The sequence below is a fragment of the Enhydra lutris genome, unplaced genomic scaffold (assembly GCF_002288905.1).
Source record: "Enhydra lutris kenyoni isolate GAN:26980312 unplaced genomic scaffold, ASM228890v2 scaffoldscaffold20, whole genome shotgun sequence".
NCBI classification, from domain to species: domain Eukaryota; kingdom Metazoa; phylum Chordata; class Mammalia; order Carnivora; family Mustelidae; genus Enhydra; species Enhydra lutris.
This window is the reverse complement of record NW_019154104.1, coordinates 18,304,941-18,332,701: the sequence shown is the minus strand read 5'-3', so window position 1 is coordinate 18,332,701 and position 27,761 is coordinate 18,304,941. Positions and strand designations below refer to the sequence as shown.

Genomic DNA, 27,761 nt, shown 5'->3' with positions numbered 1-27,761 from the left:
GACTGATTTCATCCGTGGAACCTGACCCTTCCCCCTCCTTAAGTAATGAATAACCAGCAAAGTCACAGAGCCCAGCAAACCGAGTGAAGGAAGCTTAAGGAAAATATTAAAAAGGAAGAAAAGTGTTTGATGTACTTTTAATATAAAATGTGGAAAAAGTAGGGGAAGGGTGGGGGTTGGGGCAGGGAGGAGAGAGAGAGATTATTCACGGTAATGGGAACCAAATGTTGGCTGGGAAAGCTGCAGCTCTCACACTCTTCCTGTAAACCCAGCGGCTTTTCAAAGTGATAATAATGAGGAGCCAACAGCGCAGGACACGCCTTAACCCTTCCATACCTGGACAGCTTCTTCCAATCAGCTTTTTTTTTTTTTTTACTTTATTTTTTATTGTGTTGTGTTAGTCACCATACCGTACATCATTGGTTTTTGATGTAGCGTTCCATGATTCATTGTTTGCGTATAACACCCAGTGCTTTTCAGAGGCTGGTCCACTTTGAAGGAGTCCTGGTACATGGAGAATTTCTCTTGCCCTCTTGACACCATGACAAAAGGAAGTGGGGGGAGGCAAGTAGTAGAGGAGTGAATGAACCTGCTTGCTAACCACCCCCCCAACACTGCCTAAGTTTCTCTTTCTGTGATGGGCTTTAATATCAGACAGCAAAGTAGCCTGCCTGACCAGTAGCCTGCCAGTTTGGAAGTGATGATAACCTCTCTCTCTGCTGTCCAGAAGGGGACCTAGAAGGAGATGAGGACTGCCACGTAACGGACAGGCACTCCCTCTCCATCAGTAATGATCCTGCTGCATGACGGCCCTCCGTGGAGTCTGGAGTCCTCTTGGGTGCCAAGTAGGTGCACTCCTCTGAAGGCCCGGGTCTCTGTTTCTCTTGGAAGTCCTCTCACGCCTCTGTGGAAGGGAAGGGCACTCCCTGATGGCACTTCCAGGTGGTCAAGAACAGGTCTTTTAGCCCCGCCCTTTGGCCTTAGAGGGAGAATGGAAAGGGGCGAAGGGATGAAGATGCTGGTTCAGGTGGCTCTTCACTTCCACCTGCGTTTAAACTTCATTTAGGCACTTTTAAAAGTCCATTTTGGCTAAGAAAGAGAGAGATAAAGGAAGGGAAGGAAGGAAGGAAGGGAAAAGAAAGAAGGAAGAAAAAAGTCAAGTCTTACCTTTTGATGTGAGATGTTGACTGTTTTAGAGAGGCAGCCCCACACGGAGGGCCAGCGGAGGCTCAGACCCGAGGTTAGCTCGCAGGCTGCTGGGCCTCTCCAGGCCTCAGTTGCCTGATCTCTAACTGGAGGCGTGAGTAGGCTCTGCCCCCACTCGGAACGTGAAGGGCTTCCATAGGTAAAGCACGGAAAACATGGCGCACACTGCCAGGCATCTACCTTTCTCCATCTTCGTGGTTACTCTCATATTGTCCACGCCTGAAACCAAAATATCTCTTTGGTTTCAGATGGTTTGAAAATACATTTTTGGGGGTGATTTTATCTTTTTCATGTTTTACATTTAAGTCTATGATCTATTTTGAATCAACGTCTGTATGAAGTATGAGGTTTATGTTGCAGTCCATTTTTTGGCCTATCAACATGCCATCGCTCCAGCCCCTTGGTTAGCAACCAGATGACTAATTTAAAAAGGTTATTCTTCCTCCATCACATTGGTTTTTCAAGCTTTGTCAAAAATCATTCAATATTTGTGTGGGTCTTGGATAATTTTATTTTATTTTAAATATTTTTGGTACTGAGTCTTCAACTTTTTTTTTTTTTTTTTTTTCCCTAAGTAGGCTCTATGCCCATTGTGGGGCTTGAACTCATGACCCCGAGATCAAAAGTCATGCCCAGGTTTTGGTGATTTTTCTATTCCTAAAACAAAGGCCTATAGCAATAACTGTTAATTAGAAAATCCTTAGCAAAGACTCTTAGTTTCTCATTTTCTGTTCTTCCTCATAACTATGGAATCAAACAGATTTAGGGTCAAAAGCAGCTCATTCACTTACTCTGTATGTGAAGGTAAACCTGTTATTTAGCGTAAGCCTCTGTGTCCTCATTCTCTAATATAGAACAGTAACACCTGTCTCAGTGGGTTGCGGTGAAGGCCAAGCACGGTAAGGCGTGTAAAGGGCTTCACTTGAAGTCAGACACTTAGGAAGTCCTCATGCTAATGGAGTAGTGGCAGTGAGAGCTGCCTGTCTCCCTGCTTGGCCATCCTAGGCCATACTTAATCACGCCCTTTGCCTTCCACAAAGCTTAGCTTTTTTTAGCCTCTCCGTGGTAGCTTCATCATGAGTGCATGAGTGATTCCAATTAAAGCTACTGTGCCGTGCTTTACTTAGGTGACAGTTCTGACCAGCAACACTTCTATTTCAGAGCACAGCAGATGAGAGATCGCTGTCTTACCAGCTGTAATTACAGCATCCAGCATCCCTCCCCCCTCCCCCACCCCCTACCATTAGCCACACTGGGTTTCGTATTCTTCCCTGCTCTCTTATATGCTGTTCCTTCTACCTGGAATGTCCTTTCCAGTTGTCAAATTGCTGGTCATCTTTTGAGATCATCTCTACTTTGAAGCCTTTCTTGATTTCCTCCATAGGACGTTGCTCCCTTCCTCTTATTTTCTAAAGCTAGTGTCCTGTTTCCAGCACAGTGGCATACGGAGTTTGGAGAGTAGCAAGAGTTTTTTTTCCTCTGTTGGAAAAATATACATATATATCTTACAATGCATAAATAAATAAAATATATTCATACATGTTCACATTAATATGAAATGATAAAAGCAGGATAATATAATCGCAGTATACTGGAACAAGATGAGTGACACATAGCAGAGTACCAGGATTGCAGTATAGGACTAAGGGTGACTTTTTTTTCTCCTTCTTTACATTTTTCAGTAGTTGGACATTTTCATAGTCAGCATGTGTTAATTTTTAAGTTGACTTTTATGTTATTTAATGTGCCTTACAATTTACTATTAATTCAGAAGTATGCCTCCCCAATTTAAATAATGAGATTCCATTCTGCCATTGGTTAAAGAGGGGAACAAAAGAAAGGGAAGAAAAAAAGAGCTGAGTGCCCAGTTTATGCCAGATCCTGTGCTTTGATGATTTATCTTATTTATTTCCTGAAAACACACGGTAATGTGAGCATTGTTACCCTCAAATATAGATGGTGAAACAGCCTTACAAATATTGCCATTTGAGTCTAGCTCTTTCTTTTGTCTTCTTTTTCTTTTTTTATTGTTAAAATATAGTACCTCTTTAGAAAAAAATGCAATACCTCTTAATCCCCCACCTCTTTTGCCCGTCCTCTCACCCCTGCCCCTCTGGCAGCTACCGGTTTATTCTGTGTATTTATGAATCTACTTCTGGGTTTTGTTTGTTTTGTTTTCAGAGTCTACTTTGAATGACATCATGCAATATCTAGCTTTCTGTGACTTACTTCACTTGGCGTAGTACCCTCTAGAGGTATCTGTGTTGTCACAAATGACAAGCTATTGTTCTTTTTTATGGCTGAGTAATATTCCGTGTGTGCGCATTGTGTACACTGTATCTTCTTCATCCACTCATCTGTTGATGGACCCTTGTGCTGCTTCCATAGCTTGGCTAGTGTAAATCATGCTGCAGTCAACATAGGCATGTATATATCTTTTCTTTTTTTTTTTTTTTAAGATTTTATTATTTATTTGACAGAGAGATCACAAGATCCCTCTCTCTCTGCCTGCAGAGAGGCAGGCAGAGAGAGAGGGAGAAGCAGGCTCCCCACTGAGCAGAGAGCCCGACGTGGGGCTCGATCCCAGGACCCTGAGATCATGACCCAAGCCGAAGGCAGAGGCTTTAACACACTGAGCCACCCAGGTGCCCTGCATATATCTTTTCAAACGGGTGTTTTTGTTTTCTCTGGGTAAATACCAAGTAGTGGAATGACTGGATCATACAGTAGTTCTGTTTCTAACTTTTTGAGGAATCTCCTTACTGTTTTCCACAGTGGCTGCTCCAATTTACACTCCTACCAGTCCTGCACAAGAGCTTTTCCTCCACGTCCTCACCAACACTTACCATTTCTCGTCTTTCTGATCCTAGCCATTCTGCCTGGTGTGAGATGGTGTCTCATTGCTGTTTTGATTGGCAGCTCCCTGCTGCTAAGTGATGATGAATATCTTTTTATACATCATCTTTGGGAAAATGTCTATCATTCCTCTGCCCATTTTCAAATTGTGATTATTGTGGCTTTTTTTGGTATCAAGTTGTATAAGTTCTTTATCTATTTTGGATGTTAACCTCTTACTGGGTATATCTGCAGATATCTTCTTCCATTAAATAGGTTACCTTATCATTTTGTTGATAGTTTCCTTTGCCATGCAAAGATTTTTAGTTTGATATAGTCTCAATACTTTATTTTTTTCTTTTGTTTCCCTTGCCTGGGAGGCATATCTCGAAAAATGTTGCCAATGCCAGTGTCCAAGAGATTACTGCCTATGTTTTCTTTCAGGAGTTTAATGGTTTCAGATTTCACATTTAGGTCTTTAATCCATTTTGAGTTTATTTTTGTGTGTGGTGTGAAAAAGTGGTCCAGTTTCATTCTTTTGCATGTAGCTGTCATTCAGTTTTTCTAGCACCATCTATTGAAGAGACTATTTTTTTCCCCGTTGCACATTCTTGTCCCCCCCTTTTTTTCCATTTTATTTTATTTCTTTTCATTGTTCCAAAATTCATTGTTTATGCACCACACCAGTGCTCCATGCAATTCATGCCCTCCTTAATACCCACCACCAGACTCACCCATCCCCCCACCCTTTTCCCCTCCAGAACCCTCAGTTTATTTCTCAGAGTCCACAGTCTCTCATGGTTTGACTCCCCCTCCGATTTCCCCCACCTCATTCTCCTTGTCCCCCCTTTTTCTTGAAGATTAATTGACGATATAAGCATGGGTTTATTTCTGGGCTCCCTATGCTGTTCCATTGATCAATGTGTCTGTTTTTGTGCCAGTGGCAACTTTTTTTTTTTACTACTATAGCTTTCTGTAGTATATTTTGAAGCCTGGGATTCTGATACCTCCAGCTGTGTTCTTTCTCAGTTGCTTTAGTTATTTGGGATCTTGTGTGGTTCCATTCGAATTTTAAGACTATTTATTGTAGTTCTGTGAAAAATGCTAAATTTGGTAGGGATTGCATTGAATCTGTAGATTGCTTTGAGTAAGATGGACATTTCAACAGTATTAGTGTCCAGCTCTTGCAGACATGAAAACTCATACTCTTTTTACTAGCTTAACTTCCCTACTCTTTGGAGGAGGAAGATCAGTACTAGACTTTTCACAGTGGCATCCCGAACTAGTCTAAGACCTAGTTATTAATGATGGTAATGTGCAAAAGAGAGGTAGAAAGATTTCTGAAAATAAACCATCATTTGTGGAAAGTAAGAAACAACCTGTGAACAAAAGTGGAGACAAATTTAGTTAGAAGCTGACCTTGACCATAGTCTGTGAATTTGGACTGTTTTTCACTTTCACCACTCTCGGGCTTTGTGTCTGGGCAGAAAACATCACTAGCCTGAAGAGTGAACTCTTAAGTATATGGCTTGTATTTAGAACTTGGATGAAACTTCTATTTGCTTTCTATGCTGACTTTTCTGACTGTAAGGTTTTTTTTTTTTTTTTTTTTTTTTTAATTTCTTGCACAGATTTGACCCAGCAGCTCAGGTAGATTAGGATGGCTACTTTAATCTTCTTGGTTTCTTACAGTGGCCTGATCATACAGGCATTGGTCAACATGTCTTAGAAATATGATTTATCATTTTAGCTATGGTTTAACAAATGCATTATTCACTAACTATGGTATGTTAGAAGAGAACCATTGCTTCTCAGCTTTTTTGGCTAAGATCGAGTAGTTGGAGAGAACCATGTTATCATGAAAAGGATATAAAGAAACAGAAATAATGAAAGATGTCCCTTTTAGACTCCAGGCTATTTATGGACTTAGTGTGTGGGGAACTAGGCCGTAGACAGACATAGAGAGAAATCATACATTTCTTCACCAGCAAGTATAATGTCTGAATTTAGAGCTCTAGAAGTAAAGAATTTTTGAGTCAATCCCTAAAATATAAATTTTATATTCCCATTTTTATTATATTCATAACAATGCTGATTGCTTCTCTATATGAAGAGGACCCATTTTATTGTATAAGAATATGGATTGTCTGTTGATCTCTGAGATATCAGGTTATGTCCCATTGAACCTCAAAAATAAAATCGTATAAGAATAATAGTAGCTAATAACAACATGTAGTGCTTAAGGTATGCTGTGCACTAAATGCTTTATGTATACCTTAACTCATTTAAAAGCTTTTACTATGTGATAGCAACTGTTCTTGAAACTCTACATGTATTAACTGATTTAGTGCTCATAGCTACTTGTAAGATAAGTACACTTATTTCCATTTTACCGATGAAGTGACTAACTACTGAGAAATTTAATGATTTGCCCAAGATACACATTGGTGAATGGCAGTCAGGACTCAAACCCAAGCAAGTAGTCACAGAATCCATGCTTTTTTTTTTTTTTTTTTTTTTTTATTTATTTACTTGACAGGGACACAGCGAGAGAAGGAACACAAGCAGGGGGAGTGGGGAAGTGGGAGAGGGAGAAGCAGGCTTCCACTGAGCAGGGAGCCCTATGTGGGGCTTGATCCCAGGACCCTGGGATCATGACCTGAGCCGAAGGCAGATGTATAACTGAGCCACCCAGGCGCCCCAGAATCATGCTCTTAACCACTCTCCTAGTGATTCTAAATGGTGTGTGTGTGAATTACTGGAAAGGCTTATGAAAACAGAGATTGCTAAACCCAGATCCAGAGCTTCTGGTTCCAATAGGTCTGGGGTAAAGTTCGATTATTTTCATTTTTAACAAGTTTCCAGGTGATGTTATGCTGTTGGTTCAGAGAATCACTGTCCTGGAGCTGGTAATGAGTTAATATTCATTGTAAGCAGCTGAGGACCATAATCACGAGTTTCAGTGGTATCCTATCGGAGGCAGGTGCCTACATTTTGCACAAGCTGTGACATTGAACTAAGCCCCTCTAGTAAATCTTGGGACAACACATTCCTCTTTTGTTTTTATTTTTCCCCCAGGTAGGCTCCATGCCTACTGTGGAGCCCAACATGGGGCTTGAAGTCAAGACCCTGAGATCAAGACCTGGGCTGAGATCAAGAGTCCCAACACTTAACCAACAGAGCCACCCAGGCACCCCAGGGGACAGCACATTGCAGTAGACTCATCTTGACATAACAGAAGCATGTGCCATGGTTGCCGTGCCATGGACTTCATGAATAAGAGGCCATTTCCTAGTATGATGAAGTATTGTTTCCATAGATTGTACATTGAAGGTAGCTTGGGATTGGACCCCTAAAGGCAACACACACACACACACACACACACACACACACACACATACACACATATACAATGCAGTAAGACAAAGGATTTGACCATCAGTACACATTTTATTTCCTTCTTTTTGGTCCTATAGCTTTGAAGAAAAAAAAAAATACCTCCTGTCTTGCGATTTCCCCAGTATTTGCTCTCTTTTATAAAAACAACTTTATTTATAAAGAAAAGAAAAAAGCACTGATGGAGAAGGTAAAAGGTTTAAAAAAAGAAAGAAAAGAAAGGTGGAGTTTTTTGAGTTATCCCTTGGGCAGTTGAAGAAAGGGGCCAGAGACAGGTGACTGAAGCCAAAGCTGGAGGCTTGACTCTTCCAAGTTGCCTGCTGTTTTGCTTCCTGGGGAAAAGAGGAGAAAGGAAAGGAGCCTGCCTGATGTGATGAGGCAGGAATTCTAAGTTTGTGACACTTTGCAAGCTGTTTGTGTGCACTAGGTTTGAACCCAGCTACGATTCGGTGTAGAAGTTGTTGGAAACTGGCATGTCAGTTGCCCTAGACAATCTGCACGTTAACTTCCACTTTGAAAACTTTTCCTGGCTTGTCTTTGCAGGGTGTGAAAGCTGGCCGGTGGTAAGCCGGTCTACAAGGGCCAGCTGTGCTCGTGTGTACCTGCCTTGTCACAAAGGCATCAGATTTTTCCCTTCATTTGATGAAAACCCTGCTGAGCTGGACTCGGTCTTCATTGTTGAATGAACTGGTGTCAGGGAGTTCTCTTTTGGCTTTCTTAAAGGTCACTCTTTGCTCACTTCTTTTTTAGTTCACAGCTACATTTTTCAGGCTTCATGTGGTCTGCTTGTTATGCCAAAGTAAAGAGCTGTATCAAAGACATTTCTTGTTAATAAGGCTGAGGATCCATCTGTCTTTTCAGATCCAGACTGCTAATAGATAAAGGACGAGGGAGTCTCCGTCTGTTTAACTTGCTGACTGCTAGAATCCTAAGCTGCCTTCTAGAACAGTGCTATGAACGTAACCTTCCAATGGTTAGGTTTTAGATCCAGCTTTGTGTTCCATAAAGCCTGCCCCCAGATTCTGTGCCAGATGTACTGAGAAATCCCAACTTTGTCCTTATTTCCTCCTCCTGGGGATCATTCCATCAATCACGGGGTGGTACAAGTGTGGAGACGGCAAAAGTCTGGTTCACATTCGGTATCCATTGTCAAGTCCAGCTGGCTGGGCTCTCACTGTATTTTTAAAGGACAGGCATATCGACGCTTAGCTTTTTGACATGATACCTCCGTGTGTTCTTCCCACATTTATATCATTGTCACATGGTATTTAATAAACTCAAAGTAGTAGCCAAAATATCACACCCCCCGCCCCCAGACAACTTCCAGCTATCAATACTGCTTCCTTTTCCTTTTCTAGATCTCTGCTTATTGAGTGAATTAAATCAGAAACCTCCCCTCTCAATTGCTTGCAATTCTGTATTTCAAGTTATGTATCTTATTTGGACCCTGCTCACATTTTAATCTCTTTTGATTTGTGCCTTTTCTTTTTTCTCTCTCTTTTTTTTTTTTTTTGGCCTCTACTGATTTTGAGTCACCTTATTTTAGCATGTTGTCCTACTTCCACTTTTGGCTTTTCTGTTAAAAGAAGGGTAGTAAACAGTAGGTGATAGATTTATTTTGGGGAATGCCAATTGAAATACAGTCTCTCCCTTATTTAGGTTCTTAATTTTCAGAGCACATCTTTCCTCCAAATGCTGTTCTCCTCAAGGAAAATGAGACTCACAAGATTCATGGTATTGAATCAATCTTATTTTTCTCTGCTTAATAATTGAATTACCATCTCCAAAGAGGAGAATTTCTTAGGATTACTAATTCATGATTTATGGTTTTAGTCCTTGTGATTCAGTGCATGATTTAATGTGCAAAGAAGCTCGTACACTGGGAAAGGAAGGGAAGAGACAGAAATAAATTAGATGCTGAATATGTAAACTAGTAACAGAGGCGTCCATTTCAGGCCCAAATTGAACAGGTTAGCAAACCAGTGATTTGGTTTGGCAGTGATTTGATTGGCAGCCGTTAGAGAAGGGAAAGAGAATTACTTAAGCTTAGCATTGATTCATGAAAAAAAGAAAAAAAGCCATGCTAGACCAACCTCATTTCCCTTCATGGTAGAATTACTTTAGTAAGAGAAGATCAGGGGACTAAGAAAGAATTATCTTAACTGGGTTTCAGCACGGCCAAATGAAATTTTGTGAACACAGAAGGGAAATGTGAATGAGATAATACTGTCATTAGGATTATCTGGTTACTAAATAGGCAACTCTTTTTTTTTAATCTAAGATCAATTAATTAACATACAGTATATTATTAGTGTCAGAGGTAGAGTTTAGTGATTCATCAGCTGCATAGAACACCCAGTGCTCATTACATCAGGTGCCCTCCTTAAAGCCCATCTCCCAGTTACCCCATCCCCCTACCCACCTAACTCTACCCAAACAATGCGTCCATTTGACTTTGAGAATTAGGTCTCTGGGGCTTTTTCACTGGCCCCTTAGTTCACCATTTTTATCAATGAATTCATTCATTCATTCATATTCATTTAGGCCCCTACTACAGGCTTGGCACTTACATAGCTAGAAGACCTACTGATCCCATTTTCAAACAACATGAACATGGGATATGGAATACCTTGAGTGATAATCAGTATTAACGATGATTGGATCTGGCCAAAATGATGCATCTGGTTCATGGGATTTCGTAAGGAAAAGCATAAAGCTCTTCCCACAGTTTCAGAAATTCAAGTGTGAAGAAGTCTTAGGGTTTGGGTTGACTTTAAGTCTAATAGAGGTTAACCGTGAAATAAGAACTGGCAAAACCCAATAATATCATGTGGGGAGGTTTTCACAACAGATTGCCAGTGAGAAAAGCAGTCTACAAAGCAGATAGTGCAGAATCGCTCTGTGTGAGGGAAAGAGTACAAAGGAAGTACGTACATCAAAATGTTTACGGTAGCCATCTTTGTTGGTGAACCACAGATAGACGACTTGTTTTTTTGCCCATCTTTTTGTATTTGTCAGGTTTATGGCATTGAGAATATATTTCTTTTGTTCCTTAAAAAAAACCATTACTTTTGTTTCATTTTGCAAAGATGTAGGGAGATGAAGGCCCTGCTGGTAGCTTAGACTTTTACTAACCAGATTAGGGGTGGGAAGAGGACCGTGATTCTCTCCCTCATTCATGCTCACATCCACGGCCTGAACAGCTGCCCCTCCCTGGTAATCAGCACCGTGAATAAACCCAGTTCCACACGGGGGCCAGGGTCCTGCCCAAGGTTCAAGCATTATCCATCTGGGTCAGCTTGGAGCAGCGGGCCTCCATCATGAGCATGCTGCCGTGCAACATCCATCTCTGGTGGGAAAGACTGGCGGGTGGCAAGGCTCCCCTGCTCACACACACGGAGCAACTCTCAAGTCCTTTTCCAGATCCACTAGGTTGGCGCCCCCATTATCACCCAGTTAACCCACATGGGCACAATACTTGGAAGGAGATTATAAGTACTGCTTTGCTTCTCTTCTTCCCAGCTAGCTCTCACCTGTGCCTTAGTGCCCTTGTTGTTGATTTTCCCAGAGGTTTGGATTCACATCCATGGGAAGGATGGTATTAATAGCTCCCATTTATTATGTGTGCTAAACATTGTGCCAGATGCTAAATCCTACTTAATTCTTGGACCAACCCTTTGAGAGATGGGATTGGTTTTTATTCCCATTTCACAGCTGAGGAAACCAAGGCACAGAGAGGCTAAGTGAGTGGTAGAGCCAGGATTTGAACCCAGCTGTCTTGTAGAGCACACCTCCTGGCCACTAAGCTGTGCTTCCTTCTGTTCTCGGGGTCATCCAGTTCAGAACCTGGGGTGTGGATCCAAGGACACAGGGCCTCTGCTCTTCCTCCAGAATTCTCTCACTAACCCAGCCCTTGGATTGGTTTTGATTGCTTTCCAGAATCTAAAACCTTTCATTTCTTTCTGCCTTCTTTCTTGGATTATTTCTTTAATCCTTTCCCAAGAGCCTTTCATCCTCTCAAATAAACAAAATATTTAAAGGTTTTTAAGCCCTTTCACCCTGTTCCTAAGCAGGAAGATCAGCTTGCATTTATAATTTTATATAGTTCTGTGCTTTTGACCTAACATATAGGTCTTTAAACGTTTACCAATTTTCCAGATAATTTCTGAGCTTTTCTGTCTCTCTGATACCACTCCATTGTACTTCAGCTTTTCCTACAAAAGTATCATTTCAGTATAACTCCACAGATTTAAAATGGAAAATGTCGAAGTGTTCTATATAGTTTTATCTCGAGGAGCAAACTCCAAAGGAAAAAATTTAGTCTTTCAGCACCTGCATTTTCAGAGATCATTTAAAAATAATATTCCAACACAAAAACTTGCTCAAATCGAGGCACCTGTCACTACGCGTGTAAAATCTCTTGGCAGGTCTAACTCATTCCACTTAAATAATTTCAGGCACAAATCTCATTTGGCTAGCTATCACTGTTCCCAATCAGCAGTTAGCAACAGCAAGCCTGAAGACTTGTTAGTAGACAGCTACAGTGTTATTTATTAAATTTGTGTCTAAATGCATTTTGACTTTTATTCTTTGGCTAATGAAAGTTCACAGTCGTTCACTGGATACCTTTAGTAAGCAGACTTTTTTCTCGGAGCTCACAGCATGCAATTTTAATGCTAAACTTAACTGTCACTGACCCCTTGACTCCCTTCTAAGTACATATTACTCCTAATCTCATAATATATCTTCAGGCATAATTGTTCCGAGCCAGCATTTCTTTCTGCCTTTCGTCCAGACTGCTCATTTACCATCATTATTGCCACTATGCTTACATTCCCCTCACTTCGCCAGACCTTCTGCCAGCTTATTGGATCCTTGGGGGGCTGATGTGATTTTCCTCACTCACGTTACCATGTAGGCTGGCTCCCCTTGACCCTGCCCAGCACTGTTGCTCCTCAGCTTTGAACGCCTCTGAAAATGCCACCTATTCCAGAGTCCTGCCCTTCCTGACTTTCTCCCACCTCCTCCTCTTCCTCGTGGACTCAGCTTCACAAGCGCCCTTCTCCCAGATCTGGAGCTCTTTGGAAACAAGTTTTTTTCTTGCTAGTCCCTAGGAACAGGGTCCAATAAATGGGTTGAATTTATTTTGTGGGATTTGACTTATGTGCGTTGAATGCTGCTGAAATGGGAGAACTATGTAGGCACGTACTTTTACACGGAATCCCCGTATTGCAACACGCGGGAAGAGAAAAAGTGATTTTACCACAAACATCAGGGAAGTCAAGAATAGGGATGTAACATATACACAGAATGGGAAATACTAATAATTAGGTTTTTCATGAAAGATAAATGTCTTTTTTTGGCTGACGTAAAATTTACATAAAGTACATGGACCTTAAGTATTTAATTCAATGAGTTTCGACAACTCTATACCTCCACATAACCCTCATGCAACACAAGATGTAGAGCGTCTCCATCACACTCACAATTCCCTGTGTCTCTCCCCAGTCAATAATCCTCCCTCAGTAATTACTCCTTTGAGTTCTCTTATGATAGATTAGTTTTGCCTAATCTTTTTAAAAAAATTTTTTTATCATGGTGAAATGCACATAACATAGAATTTACAAACAATTTTTAAGTGTACAGTAGAGTGGTATCAAATCCGTTCACATTCTTGTATAATTGTCACTACCATCCATCGCCATGACTCTTCATCTCGTAGAACTGAAAATTGTACCCATTAAGCAGTAAATTCCCCTCTTCTCGCCGCCCCCCACCCCAGTCCCTGCAACCACTGTTATACTATGTCTCTATGATTTTGACTACTCAAAAGTACCTCATATAAGTGGAATCATGCAGCATTTGCCTTTTTGTGACTGGTATCTCTCACTTAGCCTAATGCTCTCACTGTCCAACCGTTGTAGCATGTTGTAGAGTTCCCTTTTTAAGGCTAAATAATATTTCATTGAATTATATGCCACATTTTGTTTATCCATCCATCCTCGGCGGACCCTTGGGTTGCTCTCACGTTTTAGCTATTGTGTTACGAACATGGGCATGTAAATATTGTTTTGCCTATTCTTGGACATATAATATTCTTTTGTATCTGGCTTCTTTCCTTCAACACACTGTTTTAGAGATTCATCTATATCGTTGCTCATATCAGTAGTGCAGTTTTTTGTATTGTTGAGTAGTAGTCTATATCAATATTCCCACAAATTATTTATCCCTTTTCTTACTGAGGGACACTAGGAATGGTCTCAGTCTTTTACTGTTGCGAATATGAACTCAATGAGAATTCTTATACAGGTTTTTTTTCATAACCATATGTTTTCACTTCTTTTGGGCATATACTTAGGAGAATTGTTAAGTCATATATATATGTTTTAATTTATAAGAAACTGACAAATAGTTTTCTGAAACTGTTGTATCACTTCACACTCCCATCAGCAATGTGTGAGAATTTTAATCACTCACATCTTTACCAACATTTGGTATTGTCATGTTTGATTTTAGTCATTTAAATAGATGTAAAATACTATTTTCATTTTCTTGATGACAACTGATACTGAGAACTTTTTAAGTGCTTTTTTGTGTTTTATTGGCTATTCGTATATATATTTTTATAAAGCATCTATTCAAATATTTTATACATTTTTAAAACTAGGTTATCATCTTGTTAAAATCAATAGTTAATGGTAGGACTTCGTTATATATTATCAATGAGGAATCCTTTTTCACATATATGTATTGTAAATATTTTTCTTCGGGACATGGCTTGCCTGTTCATTTTCTTAGTGATATCTTTTGATGAGCAGAGATGTTTAATTTTAATAAAGTTTATCAATTTTTTTCATTTATGATTAAAACTCTTGGTGTCTTAAGAAATCCTTCCCTGTGCCAGTCTTACAAAGACCGTCTCATATTTTCCTTCAGAGGCTTTTAAGTTCAGGGGTCTGTGATCCAACACAAATTTATCTTTGTGTATGGAACAGAGTAGAGGTTGAGGTTCATTTTTTTTTTTCATATGGCTATCCAGTTGTGTCAGCACCATTGTTTAAGAAACTTTCTTTTCCCCAACGAATTGGCTCCTTGGTCAAAAATCAATGGACTATGTATTTATGGGTCTATTTCTGAACTCTTTCTTCTCTATCATTGATCTGCTTCTTCACTATTACGCCTGTGTTGTACTATGTTGATTGCAGTAGTTTTATAGTGGCCTTGAAGTCAGGTAATATAAATCTCCCTTTCAAAATGATTTTGACTCTTCTAGATTCTTTGAATTTTCCATTTAAATTTTAAAATCAGCTGGTCAGTTTCTTCACTAGCGGCCAAGCCTCCCGGGATTTTTATTGTGATTGCATTGGATCTGTAGCTCCGTTGGGGGCAGTTTCCAGTTCTGGTAGTGGTTGCTTAAGTTTTTATCTGATCAGCCCACTGGATAAAATACAAAATACAGCTACCTGAAGGCAGTAAAAGGTAAACAAAAGCTGGCACACACTGGAGTAGCCAGTGTACAGAAGAAGGAGATGAACATTTAGAGGAAAGGAACTGCAGGAAGTGAGCTTTGACTTTTATTTATTGCCTTTTAACCTGAAGTCAGGTCACAGTTTGCTATTAGAACTTCGGTAGAAATCCCCAGTAACTGGCTTGACAAACCAGAGGATGGAGTTCAGGACAGCCATGCCTCTTGGTGAGTAAGCGGAGAACCCTGGCATGAGGCAAGCAGAAAGGAGGGTATATCCTGACTACACAGTTAACGCTAAAAGAACTGCACATAGATCTGAGCCTCAGCCCACTGAGGGAAAGACAGAATTGCAGCTGGAGTTCAGCCAAGTTAACTGCCTGCTTAAAACACACACTTGGTCTTTGGAGCAGTATAATACGATCCAGTATTTATAACATTCCGCAGTGTCCAAGTTACAATATGAAATTATTCAGCATCTGAAAAAACAGGAAAATGTGACCCATTCGTAGAATAAAAGGTGGGGCCAGTCTTAAGAAGGCTCAGATGTTGGAATTAATAGTAATGAATTTTAAAGTGGCTATTATAACTATGAATAAGGATGTAAAGGAAAATATGCTTCAGTGAATCAAAGAGGAAATCTCAAGACAGATTCCAGATGGAAATCGTGGAACTACAAAAAACAGTATCTGTTGTAGTATAAATATCTTAACAATATTGAGTCTTCTGATGGATTAACATAGTATACCTATATATTTATTTAGATTTTGTTGAATATTTCTCATTAATGTTCTATAAACTCAGTGTAGAGATTTATACTTTCTCTAGTATATTTATTTCTATATATTTGGTGTGTTTTTATGAGATTACAAATTGTATTGCATTCTAAAATTTAATTTTCATTCTAAAATTTAATTTTCCTATTGTGTCTTACTGGCATTTAAAAATATAATTGTATTTTGTTTATGGACCTTGATTTCTGCAACCTTATTCCCAGTGTTTTTGTAAAATTCATAGGATTTTCTATGTAAATAATCACATCTATGAATAATGGCAGTTTTTTTTTTCTTGTCTTATGACACTGGCTATGTATTCCATTACTAATTTTGAATAGAAGTGGTGAGAGAAAGCACCCTTCCTTTATTCCTATTCTTAAAGGGAAAGAGTTCAGTGTTTCACTAATAAGTATGATGTTAACCATAGATTTTTATAGATATACTTTATTATATATTATTAGATATACTTTATTAGATAGAGAACCTTTCTTTCTGTTATTGTTTACTAAGAGTTTCTGTCATGAATGGCTGTTGCATTTTGTCCAATGCATTATACCCTCTTATAATGTTCTATTATGATTTTCTTCTTTATTCTTTTTAAGTGGTGAATTACATGATTGATTTTTGAATCTTAAACTATTCCTGTGGCAAATACCACTTGGTCATGATACATGATCTAATTTTTTATAGGAAGTAGATTTTTTATATAGAAGATAGATAAGGATTGATTGGTTTTATTTGCTAATATTTTGTTAAAGCCTCTTGTGTGTATGTTCATTGGGCATATTGACCTGTAATTTTCTTGGAATGTCTTTGTCATGTTTTATGTTAACATAATATAATAAGTTGGGAATTTTTCCCCTCTCTCCTTTATTTCTGAAAGATTTTGTGAAAGAGTAGGATTATTTCTTCTTTAAATGTTTGATAGAATTCATTGAAACCATCTGGGCTCAAGGTTTCTTTGTAAAAGAAGGTTTTTAATTACAAGTTAAATTTCTTTATATACATATTTATATCGAGAGAGCTATTTAGACTTTCTCTCATCGTGTCACTTTTAATAAGTTGTATTTCCAAGGATTTCTTCATTTTATCTGAGTTGTTGAATATTTGGCATAGAGCTATTCATAATATTATGTTGTACTTTTGATATCGATAGACTCTATGATGTTCTTCTTCATTCCTGATATTAATAATTTATGTCCTTTTTCTCTTTGTGATCAGCTTGCTTGGCACTTATCAACTTCTAAAGTCTTTTCCAATAGCCACCTTTGATTTTGTTGTTATTCTCTGCCTATTTTCTATTCCATTGTGTTAAAAAATAAACTGAAGTATATTAAGATTTGGAAGAGTTCATTGGAGCAAACATTGATTTTAATTGGGCAGTGACAAACTGAAAATGGCTGGGAGCAATCTACCAGCAGGAACTAAGGGCAGGGCTTTTTTTTTTTTTTTTAAGTAAATCCAGGAAATTGCTTGATTGACTACAGCTTAAGCAGTTGCCTTATGTGGGAAAGCCTAGTAAGCTGTTTGTGATGGACTGTTCTTAAATATCATTTTCTCAGACTTGAGCACCTTGACACTGGCTTAGGTTTTGGTTTGTTTATGTAGGCTGCCAAGGCTTAGAGCCGCCTCAGTCTGATGGCATCCTTGTTTAATTGCTGTATTGATTTCTGCTCTTAGTATTATCCTGTTTTTTTATTCTACTTACTGTTTGTTTAACTTGCTTTTTTCTAGCTTCTTAAGTAGGAGCTTGATTGTTAATTTTATACATTTCTTTTCTAATATAGACATTTAAGACTATTTAAGTACTCTTTGATTTTGTTTGTGTTTTCATTACCACTCAGTTGGATACACTTTTAAAATTGTCTTGTGACTTCTTCCTTAATTTATAGATTATTTAGAAGTGTGTTGTTTAATTTCCAAATATTTTGGAATTTTCTAGATATATTATTATTGATTTTTAATTTAGTAACATTCTAGTCAGACTATACTCTGGATTTTGATCCTTTGATTTTTATTGGGACTTATTTTGTGGCCCAGCATTTGGACTATCTTGGCGAATTCTCCACGTGTACTTGAAAAGAATCAGTGTTCTAAAGTTACTGGGTATAGTTCTTTGTAATTGTCAAATAGACTGAGTGGGTGGAGAGTGATTTAAATGTTTAAGTCTGTGCTGGCTGGTTTTTGTTGGTTTTGCTTTTTTCTCCCCCAGCACTTTAAAATACCTGTCCTTTGTTTTCTGATCTTTGTTTTCTGATGATGTCAATAGTGCAACCATTTGCATTGTTGGTCCCTTGTAGGTAATGTTTCTACCACTGCCAGTCAGCACCCCATCACCTAGCTACTTTTAAGATTTTTTTTTCCTTTATTTTTAGTTGTCAGCGATTTGAGTATGATGTGCCCTGGTGTAGATTTCTTTGTACTTACCCTGCTCGGGATGTGCTGAGCTTCTAAGGTTTGTAAGTTAATGTCTTCCATCAGCTTTGGGAAATTCTCAGCCTTTATCTCTTTAAACATTTCTTCTGCCCCATTCTCTCTCTCTGCCTTCTGGGATTCCAATTTTATATATGTTACGTGTTCTCCTCTATTTGCATTCAGTCTGCTATTAAGCATTTTGAATGAATTCTTCATTTCTGATTTTGTGTTTTTTCACTTCTCAGGTTCTTGTTTGGTTCTCTTTTTAAATAAGAATTTCTGTTGAAGTTCCCCATCTGTTTATACATGTTGCCCACCTTTTACACTAGACCCTTTTACATATTTATCATGGTTATTTTGAAGCCCATGTCTGTTAAGTCCAACATTTGTGCCATCTCTCAGTGCCCGTCTATTGACTGTTTTCTCTCATGGATCACATTTTCATGCTTCTGCATGACTTTTATAATTATTAATGGTATGATAGACATTTTATGTAAAATCAAAGTCTTAAGTTAGTAAGTTAAAAGTATTACCTCCCACCCCCCCAGAAAAGACATGCTTATCCTTTTCTCAGGCTGCTAATGTATGGCAGGAGGGCAGTAGGAGAAGGGGTTGAGCCGATCTAATTGGTAACTAAGCTGGGTCTGGACTTCGTTGCAACCTTAGTGAGATTCCAGTTCATCTCTGACTTCAGATGTTTTGAGAGCAGAATGTGAGCACCAGTAAGATTCTAAAGACCCTTTTATGCTTTACAATCATGTGGTTAGTTTTCTGAACCACATGAACTGTCTGCTTTTCATCCTGGATGTCAGCTTTTCAAGTAGCTGAGTCCTCTTCCAGTCGCGCTCTCTCTTCTCCCCTGTCCCCAGACTCTATTGCAACAGGTTTGTGGTTCACCAAGTGCTCTTCTGGGTGTAGGGGGCGGTGGGAAGAAAGGGCAAGGGGTTGGTCCTCAAGACTCTTTGAGGAACACAGTAGGGTCAAAATGTTTTCCATTGTAGCTCTAAGACATTTTTTGCCTTTTTCACTAAGTTGGCATTTGCACATGGTGCAAAAACAATGGTGTTTTTATAAAACTCCTCATGCCTTAGTACAAATTAAGGCTGTGGCACCAAACTATAATAGTAATCATGGTAAACTTTACCACAAGAGCATTTGTAGTTACAAGAGAAATGCCAGTGCTACTTAAGAAAATCCTTGTTATGCAATAATAATTATGAAATCTCAACTCTGGATTACATATCTTTTTCATGTTCTGTCTGACAAAATAGGAAGTACATAGAGAGCACTTCTGTGTCCTGTGTGATTGTCGTCTCAAGGAAAAGCACTTGTGGGACTGTCTGAATTACAGTCCAGACTAGCTGCTTTTCTCATTAAACATTTTCACTTGAAAGAACAACTGGTAGACAAACTCTGGTTATTCAGATTTAGATATGTGGCAGGTATTTTCTCAAAAATAAACAGTGAACTGAGCACTTTCAGGAAAACAACTGATGGTATTTGTTGTCAGTGATAAAATTCTAGCTTTCACGAAAAAATTAGAATTGTGGAAAACTTGTATCCACCATTATGGATTTGATAGCTTCCTAATACTTGAAGACTTTTCTGATGTGATTGAGTAATATTAACACATGTAATTTTTTTTATATTGTATAATGAAGTGTGTCAACATTTGGAAGGTCTGCATAACTCAGTGAACCATTACTCCTAAAGGCTAATGCATGCATTATAAAATCTTGTATAAATAGAAAGATCCATTCAAAGTGCAGGATAAAACAACAGAGTATGAAAAGTTCATTGATTTGGTTTCAGATTCTATATTACCACTAACTTTTAGATTATTACTTACTGAGTTTTGGTGAAGGTCAAAGAATAATATACACGTTTCGCTGAAAGGGACTTGGGTCGGTCTCCTGCCCCATCTCCAGCCTTTGGTCTTCCCATGCACTTGGTGAAAGAATTAGTAGGTGGCCACAGACTCACTCTGTGGCTGGGCTGCAAGGAGTCTAATATATCATACCATCCCCCAAGCAGGTTGAGTTTGTCAAAAGTTAGGCAGTGGTGCCTTAACCCTTATCTGTGGCAGATACCTCCTCCTCCGAGGGGTCCATTCTGGCTGAAAGCTTAAGGCTTGTCATATCCTGGAATTTCATCCATTACGGTTTCTGCACATCCTCAGCATTTTGTTGGGTTTGAAGTAAGAATGTTTTAGTGGCTTATTCAGCTTGTTCTTTGTGTTAAGGTAGGAATGACAGTCTCTTAAAACTTTCTAGAGCTTGTTCAGAAGCAAAAGTCCAACAGATGCTTTCGAGTATTTTTTGAGCTTTGCCTCTGATTTAACTACAGGAGAGGTAACATCCAAAATGGAGAATGAGGGAGAGACATAAAAACCAAGAGGGTTCTAGTTCATTACTTCTGAGACTGGAGAATAGGACTTCCCTTTGGGCTCAGGAGTTTTGAAGGGGAGTCCCAGAGGTCTTGTGCAGCTCATTCAGACTCTCAGTGGAGCCCCCTCCAGAGCAGAAAAAGGCAGCCACCACCTTTATATGGGTGGAGGTCCGGCTGAAAGACCCTGGGGAGGAGGTTAGGACAGGAAGGTATAAACAGTCCTTTTTCTGAGATTGCCAGTAAAGAGTAGACAGCAGGGGCGATCAGCTCTGATGGAGGAGTAGGAAGTAGATTTGAGCAGAAAACTGAATGCATAAAAAGATATATGTGCCTCTGCCCCCCTCCCCCCCACTGTTTAGTGGATTGAAGAGGAGGCAGATTCATCACTTTCCAGATAACCTGTTCTGGCCTGCAGCATACAGCAGTTGTAGCACAATTGTAATAACCCTTTAGAGGATACTGTTCAGCAGAGCTTTTCTGCTGTAATTGTCAAATAGACTGAGTGGGCAGAGAGTTTTTAGTAAGCCAGCGCCCTGTTGACTTCACAACTAATACCGTGCTGATGGCTGTGTTGTGCTAACTTGGCAACACAGAATCCTCTGAAGGTGAATGACTGAATTCGTGTTTTCTGTGTACTACCTCGAAGGACTGTAGGGCAGCCATCAAATGGAATCGTTTGGTAGGGGGAAGAATAGTAATAATCGTAGTATTCGTGGTGGTGATAGGCTGTTGGAGCCATTCCAGGATGCTGATACTTTCACTTCTGTTAGCTCTTGAACCCACACAGCTCTTGAAATAGGGCTTTACTGCCCTAGCCCCATGTCACGGATGAGAACAGTTGACACAGAGAAGTTAGCGTAATGCAGGGCCTAGTGGAGAGGACCCTTCGCTGCTTTGTTCTTCCCTGTGTGGTCGTTATGAATATGGCCCTATCCCAGCTGCCCTGGGAGGCACTGGGGATGGGACACGCAACAGTCCATGCAGAATCACTCTAATTTTGTCCTTGGAAACATCCCCTAAAGCCAAGAGAAGTCCCTAAACTACCCTGCGTGATGCCTCTCTGATCTCAAAGCTTTCTAATTCTGGCCCGCACTGCTTCGTTCTGCTTGGGGGCCCTGCTCTCATCTGTAAGATGTCCAGCATTTACAGCTCCTTTGTGGCACTCACTAGGTGCTGAGATTAGTTTGGGACTGAGAATTTGTAAACAAAGAAAACGTAGCCTCTGTTGTCCTTTATATCTTCTACATCTACACACTTCCCAACCCTCCCTACACATGGCAACTCAAGTCTTGCTGGGACTGGGTGGAGGATGCTGGGGACATGGACTGCGGGATCACACTCTGTAGGACCATCACATCAGTCTCAGAAGATCCGAAAGCCTGGTGATTGCTTTGCTAAAAACCAGCATGTTATAAAAACCAGTGCCTGCAAGTTCCTTACAACCAACATCCATTTGATGGAACATATTAAAGCAGAGGAGAAGGTCTGTATTGGCTGGAGTTAAATGGAGAAACATTCAGCCCTGCCATGCCACAGTGTAATATAGAAAGGGAGATGAAGTTCTAAATGAGCGGGCTAATGAGAGAAGGTGATATTCAGAAAAATTTGCCATATTGTTGCCTATTAGCTACATAAGTAGTAAAGGCGAAATACAGCATAGTTTGCTTTTGAATTTTTGAATTTGAGTCAAATGTTAGACATTCGGAGCATTTCCACAGCTAATTTTCTTGGCTGTCTCTACTCTGTTCTAGAAATAATATAAAACTCTTAGAAGTTATTTGCCAGGAGTATGTACCATATTATATTTTAGTATTGAGCAAAGAATAACATAAAAACCAGAGAGAATAATTAAAGCTCAAAATTTTGATGGCGGTAGAAAATATATTGCTAGTAGACTACAATGAATCAAGGTTCAGGATGGATTTTGGCTGGAAATGGAAACTATTCGATGCCGTAGAAGGGAATACAGAGATATGTAATCTCAGGTAAAGTGCAAATGAGAGTGCACCTGACTTCCTCTGAGTCAGTCGCTGTAGAACTTGCATATTATAAACCCCAGAGGCTTGTGCTTTAATTGTGAGATGCCCTGGCCTGGGTACCACCAGCATCACTCCATGCAAGCAAGTTTCCCACCACATTGCCTTGCACAGCTGAGCACTCCTGCCCCTACCCGGGTGCACTCTAAAAATTCCTGCCTCTGGTAAAAGTTTCTACTTGTTTGGGAAACTTTCTTTTGTGATTTGGAGACTGGGCTTAGGTTACTGATGCGATTAAAAACATCTGTTACTGTAAAAGTTTATGATACTGTAGTCTGTACACTGTGTGTACGGTTGGATGGACAGATCTCTTATCTGTAGTCTCTTATATGACCTTCTCTTACCCTCTGTCCTACCCCTGACACTCACAGACCCCTGCTTTGTGGACACACACCTGAGAATCTGTCCCTGGTCATTTTTGTATAAGAGGGCCTCATTACCCTGATTTCCGGTGTACAACAAGAGGGCATTAATAAGCCGCTTTTAGGAAACAAAACCCATCTAGCCTGCCAGTGAGATGAATTTTGACATAATAGCTGTAACGTCGTTACAAAAACCCTTTACTATCTAATTCCTGAGTCTAGATGGCTACTTGTGGCTAAAAACTTCTATAACCATCAAGCCAGAACTGGAAGTAGAATCGCAATTGATGAATTTTCTGACTTTCGGTGCAGTTATCCAAATAATAGTTTCATTCTAAATTTGAGTATCTGCCCTATTTGATGGAAATCTCAAAGTTATTCAGCCCGGCCGTTACTACTGTTCCATCTGTCTCTTCCCGTGTGCTCTTTCGTTCAGTGGACCCTCCTGCTCCTGCCTCCTCCCTTCTCTCGGTTCTACCTGATGCCTTTCTCCACCACCCCTTCCACTCGGAGCCCGTGCAGTTCCCCGAGGGGCTCAGTTGTTTCTTGCACGTTCTCTTCACTAAGCTTTTCTCTTCCCTCACTAATGAGAAGAGAGATACCAGCTTCCTCTGGCTCCTCCTTTCCTCCCCCTGTAACTCCTGTAAGACTCCCACTCAGCACTTTGTGGAATAAATGGGAACATTTCACTTGCGTATTTAGGTACTTACTTCTGTTCAGTCACTGGTCGCCACACGGCTCTGTATCTCTGGAAATCCCTTGGGAAGGATCCTGTCTTTTCAACTACAGAACAGCCTGCACTGAGGGATCCTTGAAGATCAGATGTCGTACTCAGAAAAATTCATAAAGAAGCTCTGAGCTGTTTGGTAGTGTTCTCCGAGAAGATTAGCCGAAAGCGTGTAATTGTGCCACTGAACTAGGGGAGCCGAACTGTGGGAGGAGGTGACCTGTCAGAGGTGAGAGTGTGTGAGGAGTAAACCCTTCGTCCGTGGACTTCAGAATACATTACATAGACTTTCCCTTAGCTGGGTATTTGGAAATCCCTTCAAGAGAGTCAGAGAAACCGAAGCAGACCCCTGAACTGATGAAGTAATGTGGGAGGACATGGACGAGAGAGAAGCCTGGGCTCCTGGACTCAGCAGACATTCCACCTTGGTCCTTTCCCCAGGGCCCTGTTGGGGTCATTAGGGATCAGGCTGTAAAGAACTAGGTGGCCTATAGGTCAGGCCTCAGGAAAGTCAACATAATCCCAGTGTTGCTGCCTCTCTACCATTGAAATGGCCCCTAATGCCAAAGGAAATTTGCAGAGGAAATGACGGCAGGATGATTTAAATCACTATGACTACTTCTCTTCAGTTCGGCACTATTTCCTTTCTTTAAGCCCCGATGGGGCAAGATTGCTGACTAGGAAGTTCTTCTTGTTTTTTCTGTGTACAATTTCCTGATCAATGTACTTCAAAAAGGAAACAAAACAAAGCACAGGTTTGTTGAAGAAGGTCCAGAGGAGAACCAAAAATGAAAGAAAAGGGCTGCCAGGTAAGACTGTTCTAAAAATTAATGGGGACCTTTTTTTTAAAAACAGTGAGGAAATACATACAACCTAAAATTTACCATTTCTAAGTGTATAATTCAGTGGCATATAGTACATTCACGGTTCGTGCAGGCATCACCACCATCCATTCCAGAACTTTCTTGTCATCCCAAATTAAAAACTCAGTACCCACTAAACAGTAACTCACAATTCTCCTATCTCCCCAGCTCCAGCAACCACCATTCTACATTCTGTTTCTATGAACTTAACTCTCCTAGGGACCTGACAAAAGTGAAATCATGCAACATTGGTCCTTTAGTGATAGACTTATTTCATGTAGTATGATGTCCCCAGGGTTCATCCCTGTTGTAACATGTCAATATTTCTTTCTTTTTTAAGGGTAATATTTCATTGTATGTATAGATCACATTTTGTTTATCCATTCACCTGTTGATGTGTTCACCTTTTGGCTGTTGGGAATAATGCTGCTGTGAACATTGGTGTACAAGTGTCTGAGGCCCCTCTTTGGGGTATGTACCTGGCGGGTGGCGGGGAGGGATTGCTGGATCACTTGGCAGTCCTGTGTTTTGCTTTCTGAGGAACTGCCGGCATGTTTTCTACAGGAGCTACACCGTTTCACGTGCCCACCAGCAATGCACAGGAGTTCCGGTGTTTCCTCACACTGGCCAGCATTTGTTTTTTTTCCATTTGTTTTGTTTTTAACAGTCGCCATCCTAATGGGTATGGAGTGGTATAAATGGGGACTTTTCTGCTTGGAAGAAACAGACTGAGAGGGCAAGTGTAGGCCTGTAGTTATGAAGACTTAAGCTGGGATATACACAGACATGGTCACCAGAATCTAAAACTTTGGAATCTGGGCAACAAAGAAAGTCAGAGTATATAATAAAGAGCCTAGCATGGGTACTGAACAGTCCCAAAGGCCACCAGCCCTTCATCTTCTTCAGACGCACAGGCTAAACCTCAGCTTGGCTGGGGACTCCATTGAGGTAAATTTAGAATAATGAAAAAAGAATCTTCTCAGACCAGTTATTTTATCCCGTGAGGGATGCATGAGCTCACTAATGGGTGGTTAAGAAAAACCATGAATTCTGTATAATTCACCCCTATATATTTGAAGTTGATTTTAGAGAAGATGACTGCGCCCCTGTCCCTACCTGACATTTAGCTTGCCATCCTGCACCGGAAGCTCTCGGCTCCTCTCGGAAGCCCTGTGGCCATCACAGGGGGACTGAAGGGACTATTTTCATTATTTAACCTTCACTGGGTACGTTATTTAACCTTCACCAGATACTGTACACGGAGCATGTGCCAGGCCTTGGGATAAGTGCTACGACTAGAACAGAGAGCAGAGCTGACCCTGACTTTGTTTTCATGGAGCTACAGTTCAGATCATTTATCACACAAGTAGATTTGTAATCCCGCACTGTGCCTGGCTCTACACAGGGAAAAAAAACACCTGTGATACTTCTCTTTTCCGTTACGTTGTTCCTACAACCTCTCTTAAGAAATCTGCTTTCTTTTCTCTCCAGGAGCCTTCAGACAGGTGGCTTTGCCTGGGAGGGAGAGGTAGAAAACAACGCGTATAGCAAGGCTACAGGGGTGGTCCCGCAGCACAAGTACCACCCCACAGCCGGCAGCTACCAACTCCACTTTGCCCTGCAGCAGCTTGAACAACAGAAACTTCAGTCCCAGCAGCTTCTGGACCAGAGTCGAGCCCGGCACCAGGTGATTCAGATACGGCTTTTCCATATGCTGGTATCGTCCTTCTAAGAGGGGTCGGGGGTGGGTGTGCAGGGGTGGAGTAAGATCCGTGGGAAAGGTAGGAACACTTTCCCCAGGGTTTACCAACACCACCATGGCTCGGACAACTCACGGAGAGTCTCCTCTAACGGAAGAAATGTTCTGAAGCCATGATGTTGGCTTCGCTGGGATGTAACACTGATCCAGTTTTGACGTTTTCGTTCCTTTGAATATTTTTTCTTTAGAAATCTCTTGAGCGTTTCCCCTCTCTGTTGCATGGTGATAATTCAGTAAGCTCCCAGAGGATCTACTTTCCATCTACCTAAGAGTTAGCCTTTGAAGCAATTTTTTTTTCTAAATGTACTACTCCCCTATCATTACACACTTGGTTCACATAAGCACACGTTAATCCTTCATGACCTATCAGAATTTTCAAGATATAAATAATGTTTCAAGTTCTTCTCATAGGAAATGGACATAAGTTTGGCTTTTGGTCTTCCGGTTTGACAGTACACAAAACTTGTGAAACATTGGTTTCCTCTTCATTGTCGCTACAGTGACAGAAACTCCTGAGGGTATGCACGAGGGAGCTGTGTAAGTGCATGGTACTAGTGTGTCAGTGGGGCCCAAATTACAGGGAAAGTATGACTTCACAAAAATTCAGCCCTTATAGCATTAACTTTTTCTTGATGATTTCAGGGTTATCATTAGAATCAGTTACTACGTTCTACATCTTGTTTTAGGCTAAATCAGTGCTGATTCTATGAGCTGCCCTTTTAGCTGGTTATTTGAAGAAATATATCCGTTTGATTTCTTACTATTTGCTCTTATAAACATGTAGTACGTAGTGTGCATTAGTTTGTGCAAAATTAATATTCATGCAAGAGCTAAGGCAGCATTTCCCAAAGTTTTTTCTTCTCCTCTAAATAAAGCAATTGCCATTATGCTGTCTGTGTCTACTTAACCTTTCTACCTGTTGTCCAGACCCAGACATTTTATTATTTTTATTTCATTCACTACGTGCTCATCTCTTTCTATGCTGGTGTACTCTCTATATTATATTAACTCAGTGTAATTTATGAGCAATTGCAAATGTCAGTAGTTGTGAAGTAGTTCGGTAGGTCATTTTTGCTGGAGGAAAATCCAGACTCCTTACCTGGGAAGCATGGAATGTAGCATCTCATTTTGATCACCACACTGCCCTCCATCCTCCTTTAGAAAGTCCTTCGGATAGGCAGTTTACATTTCAGAATTGTAGATTTAAATGTTATCTTAGATTTTTTAAAATCTATTTAATTTCTTAAACCTTGTGAACTTCTGAACTTCTCATCATGCAGGGTACTTGAGAATGCCAGCTTAATCAGATCCTGGACTGCAGAGGTCTCAGAAACAGCCTCATTTCCCTTACGTGAGCATAATCGATGATCTAATGATTCTAGACAGTCGGGCCCTTTTCATGCTTCCATACCTTGAAATGGTGATGATTTTTAAAGTGATTGTGGGGCATTGAAGCTTGGGGGAAAGAGAGACCATTTTACTGATTTCCACTTTTAGAAACTGCTTCATGTAAAAGCCCTTCTCATTCTTTTG

General features: G+C 40.2%; 1 protein-coding gene across 2 annotated transcripts in view; it reads left to right on the top strand.

Moving 5' to 3' along the window:
* Window positions 1-27,761, top strand: part of LOC111148532 (tubulin tyrosine ligase like 5) — a 250,286-nt gene that overhangs the window by 166,611 nt on the left and 55,914 nt on the right. For both annotated transcript variants that reach the window (XM_022505162.1, XM_022505163.1), the window contains one exon: window positions 25,961-26,156. In XM_022505162.1, the coding sequence (XP_022360870.1) occupies window positions 25,961-26,156 (196 nt within the window). The remainder of the gene's footprint in view (window positions 1-25,960; window positions 26,157-27,761) is intronic.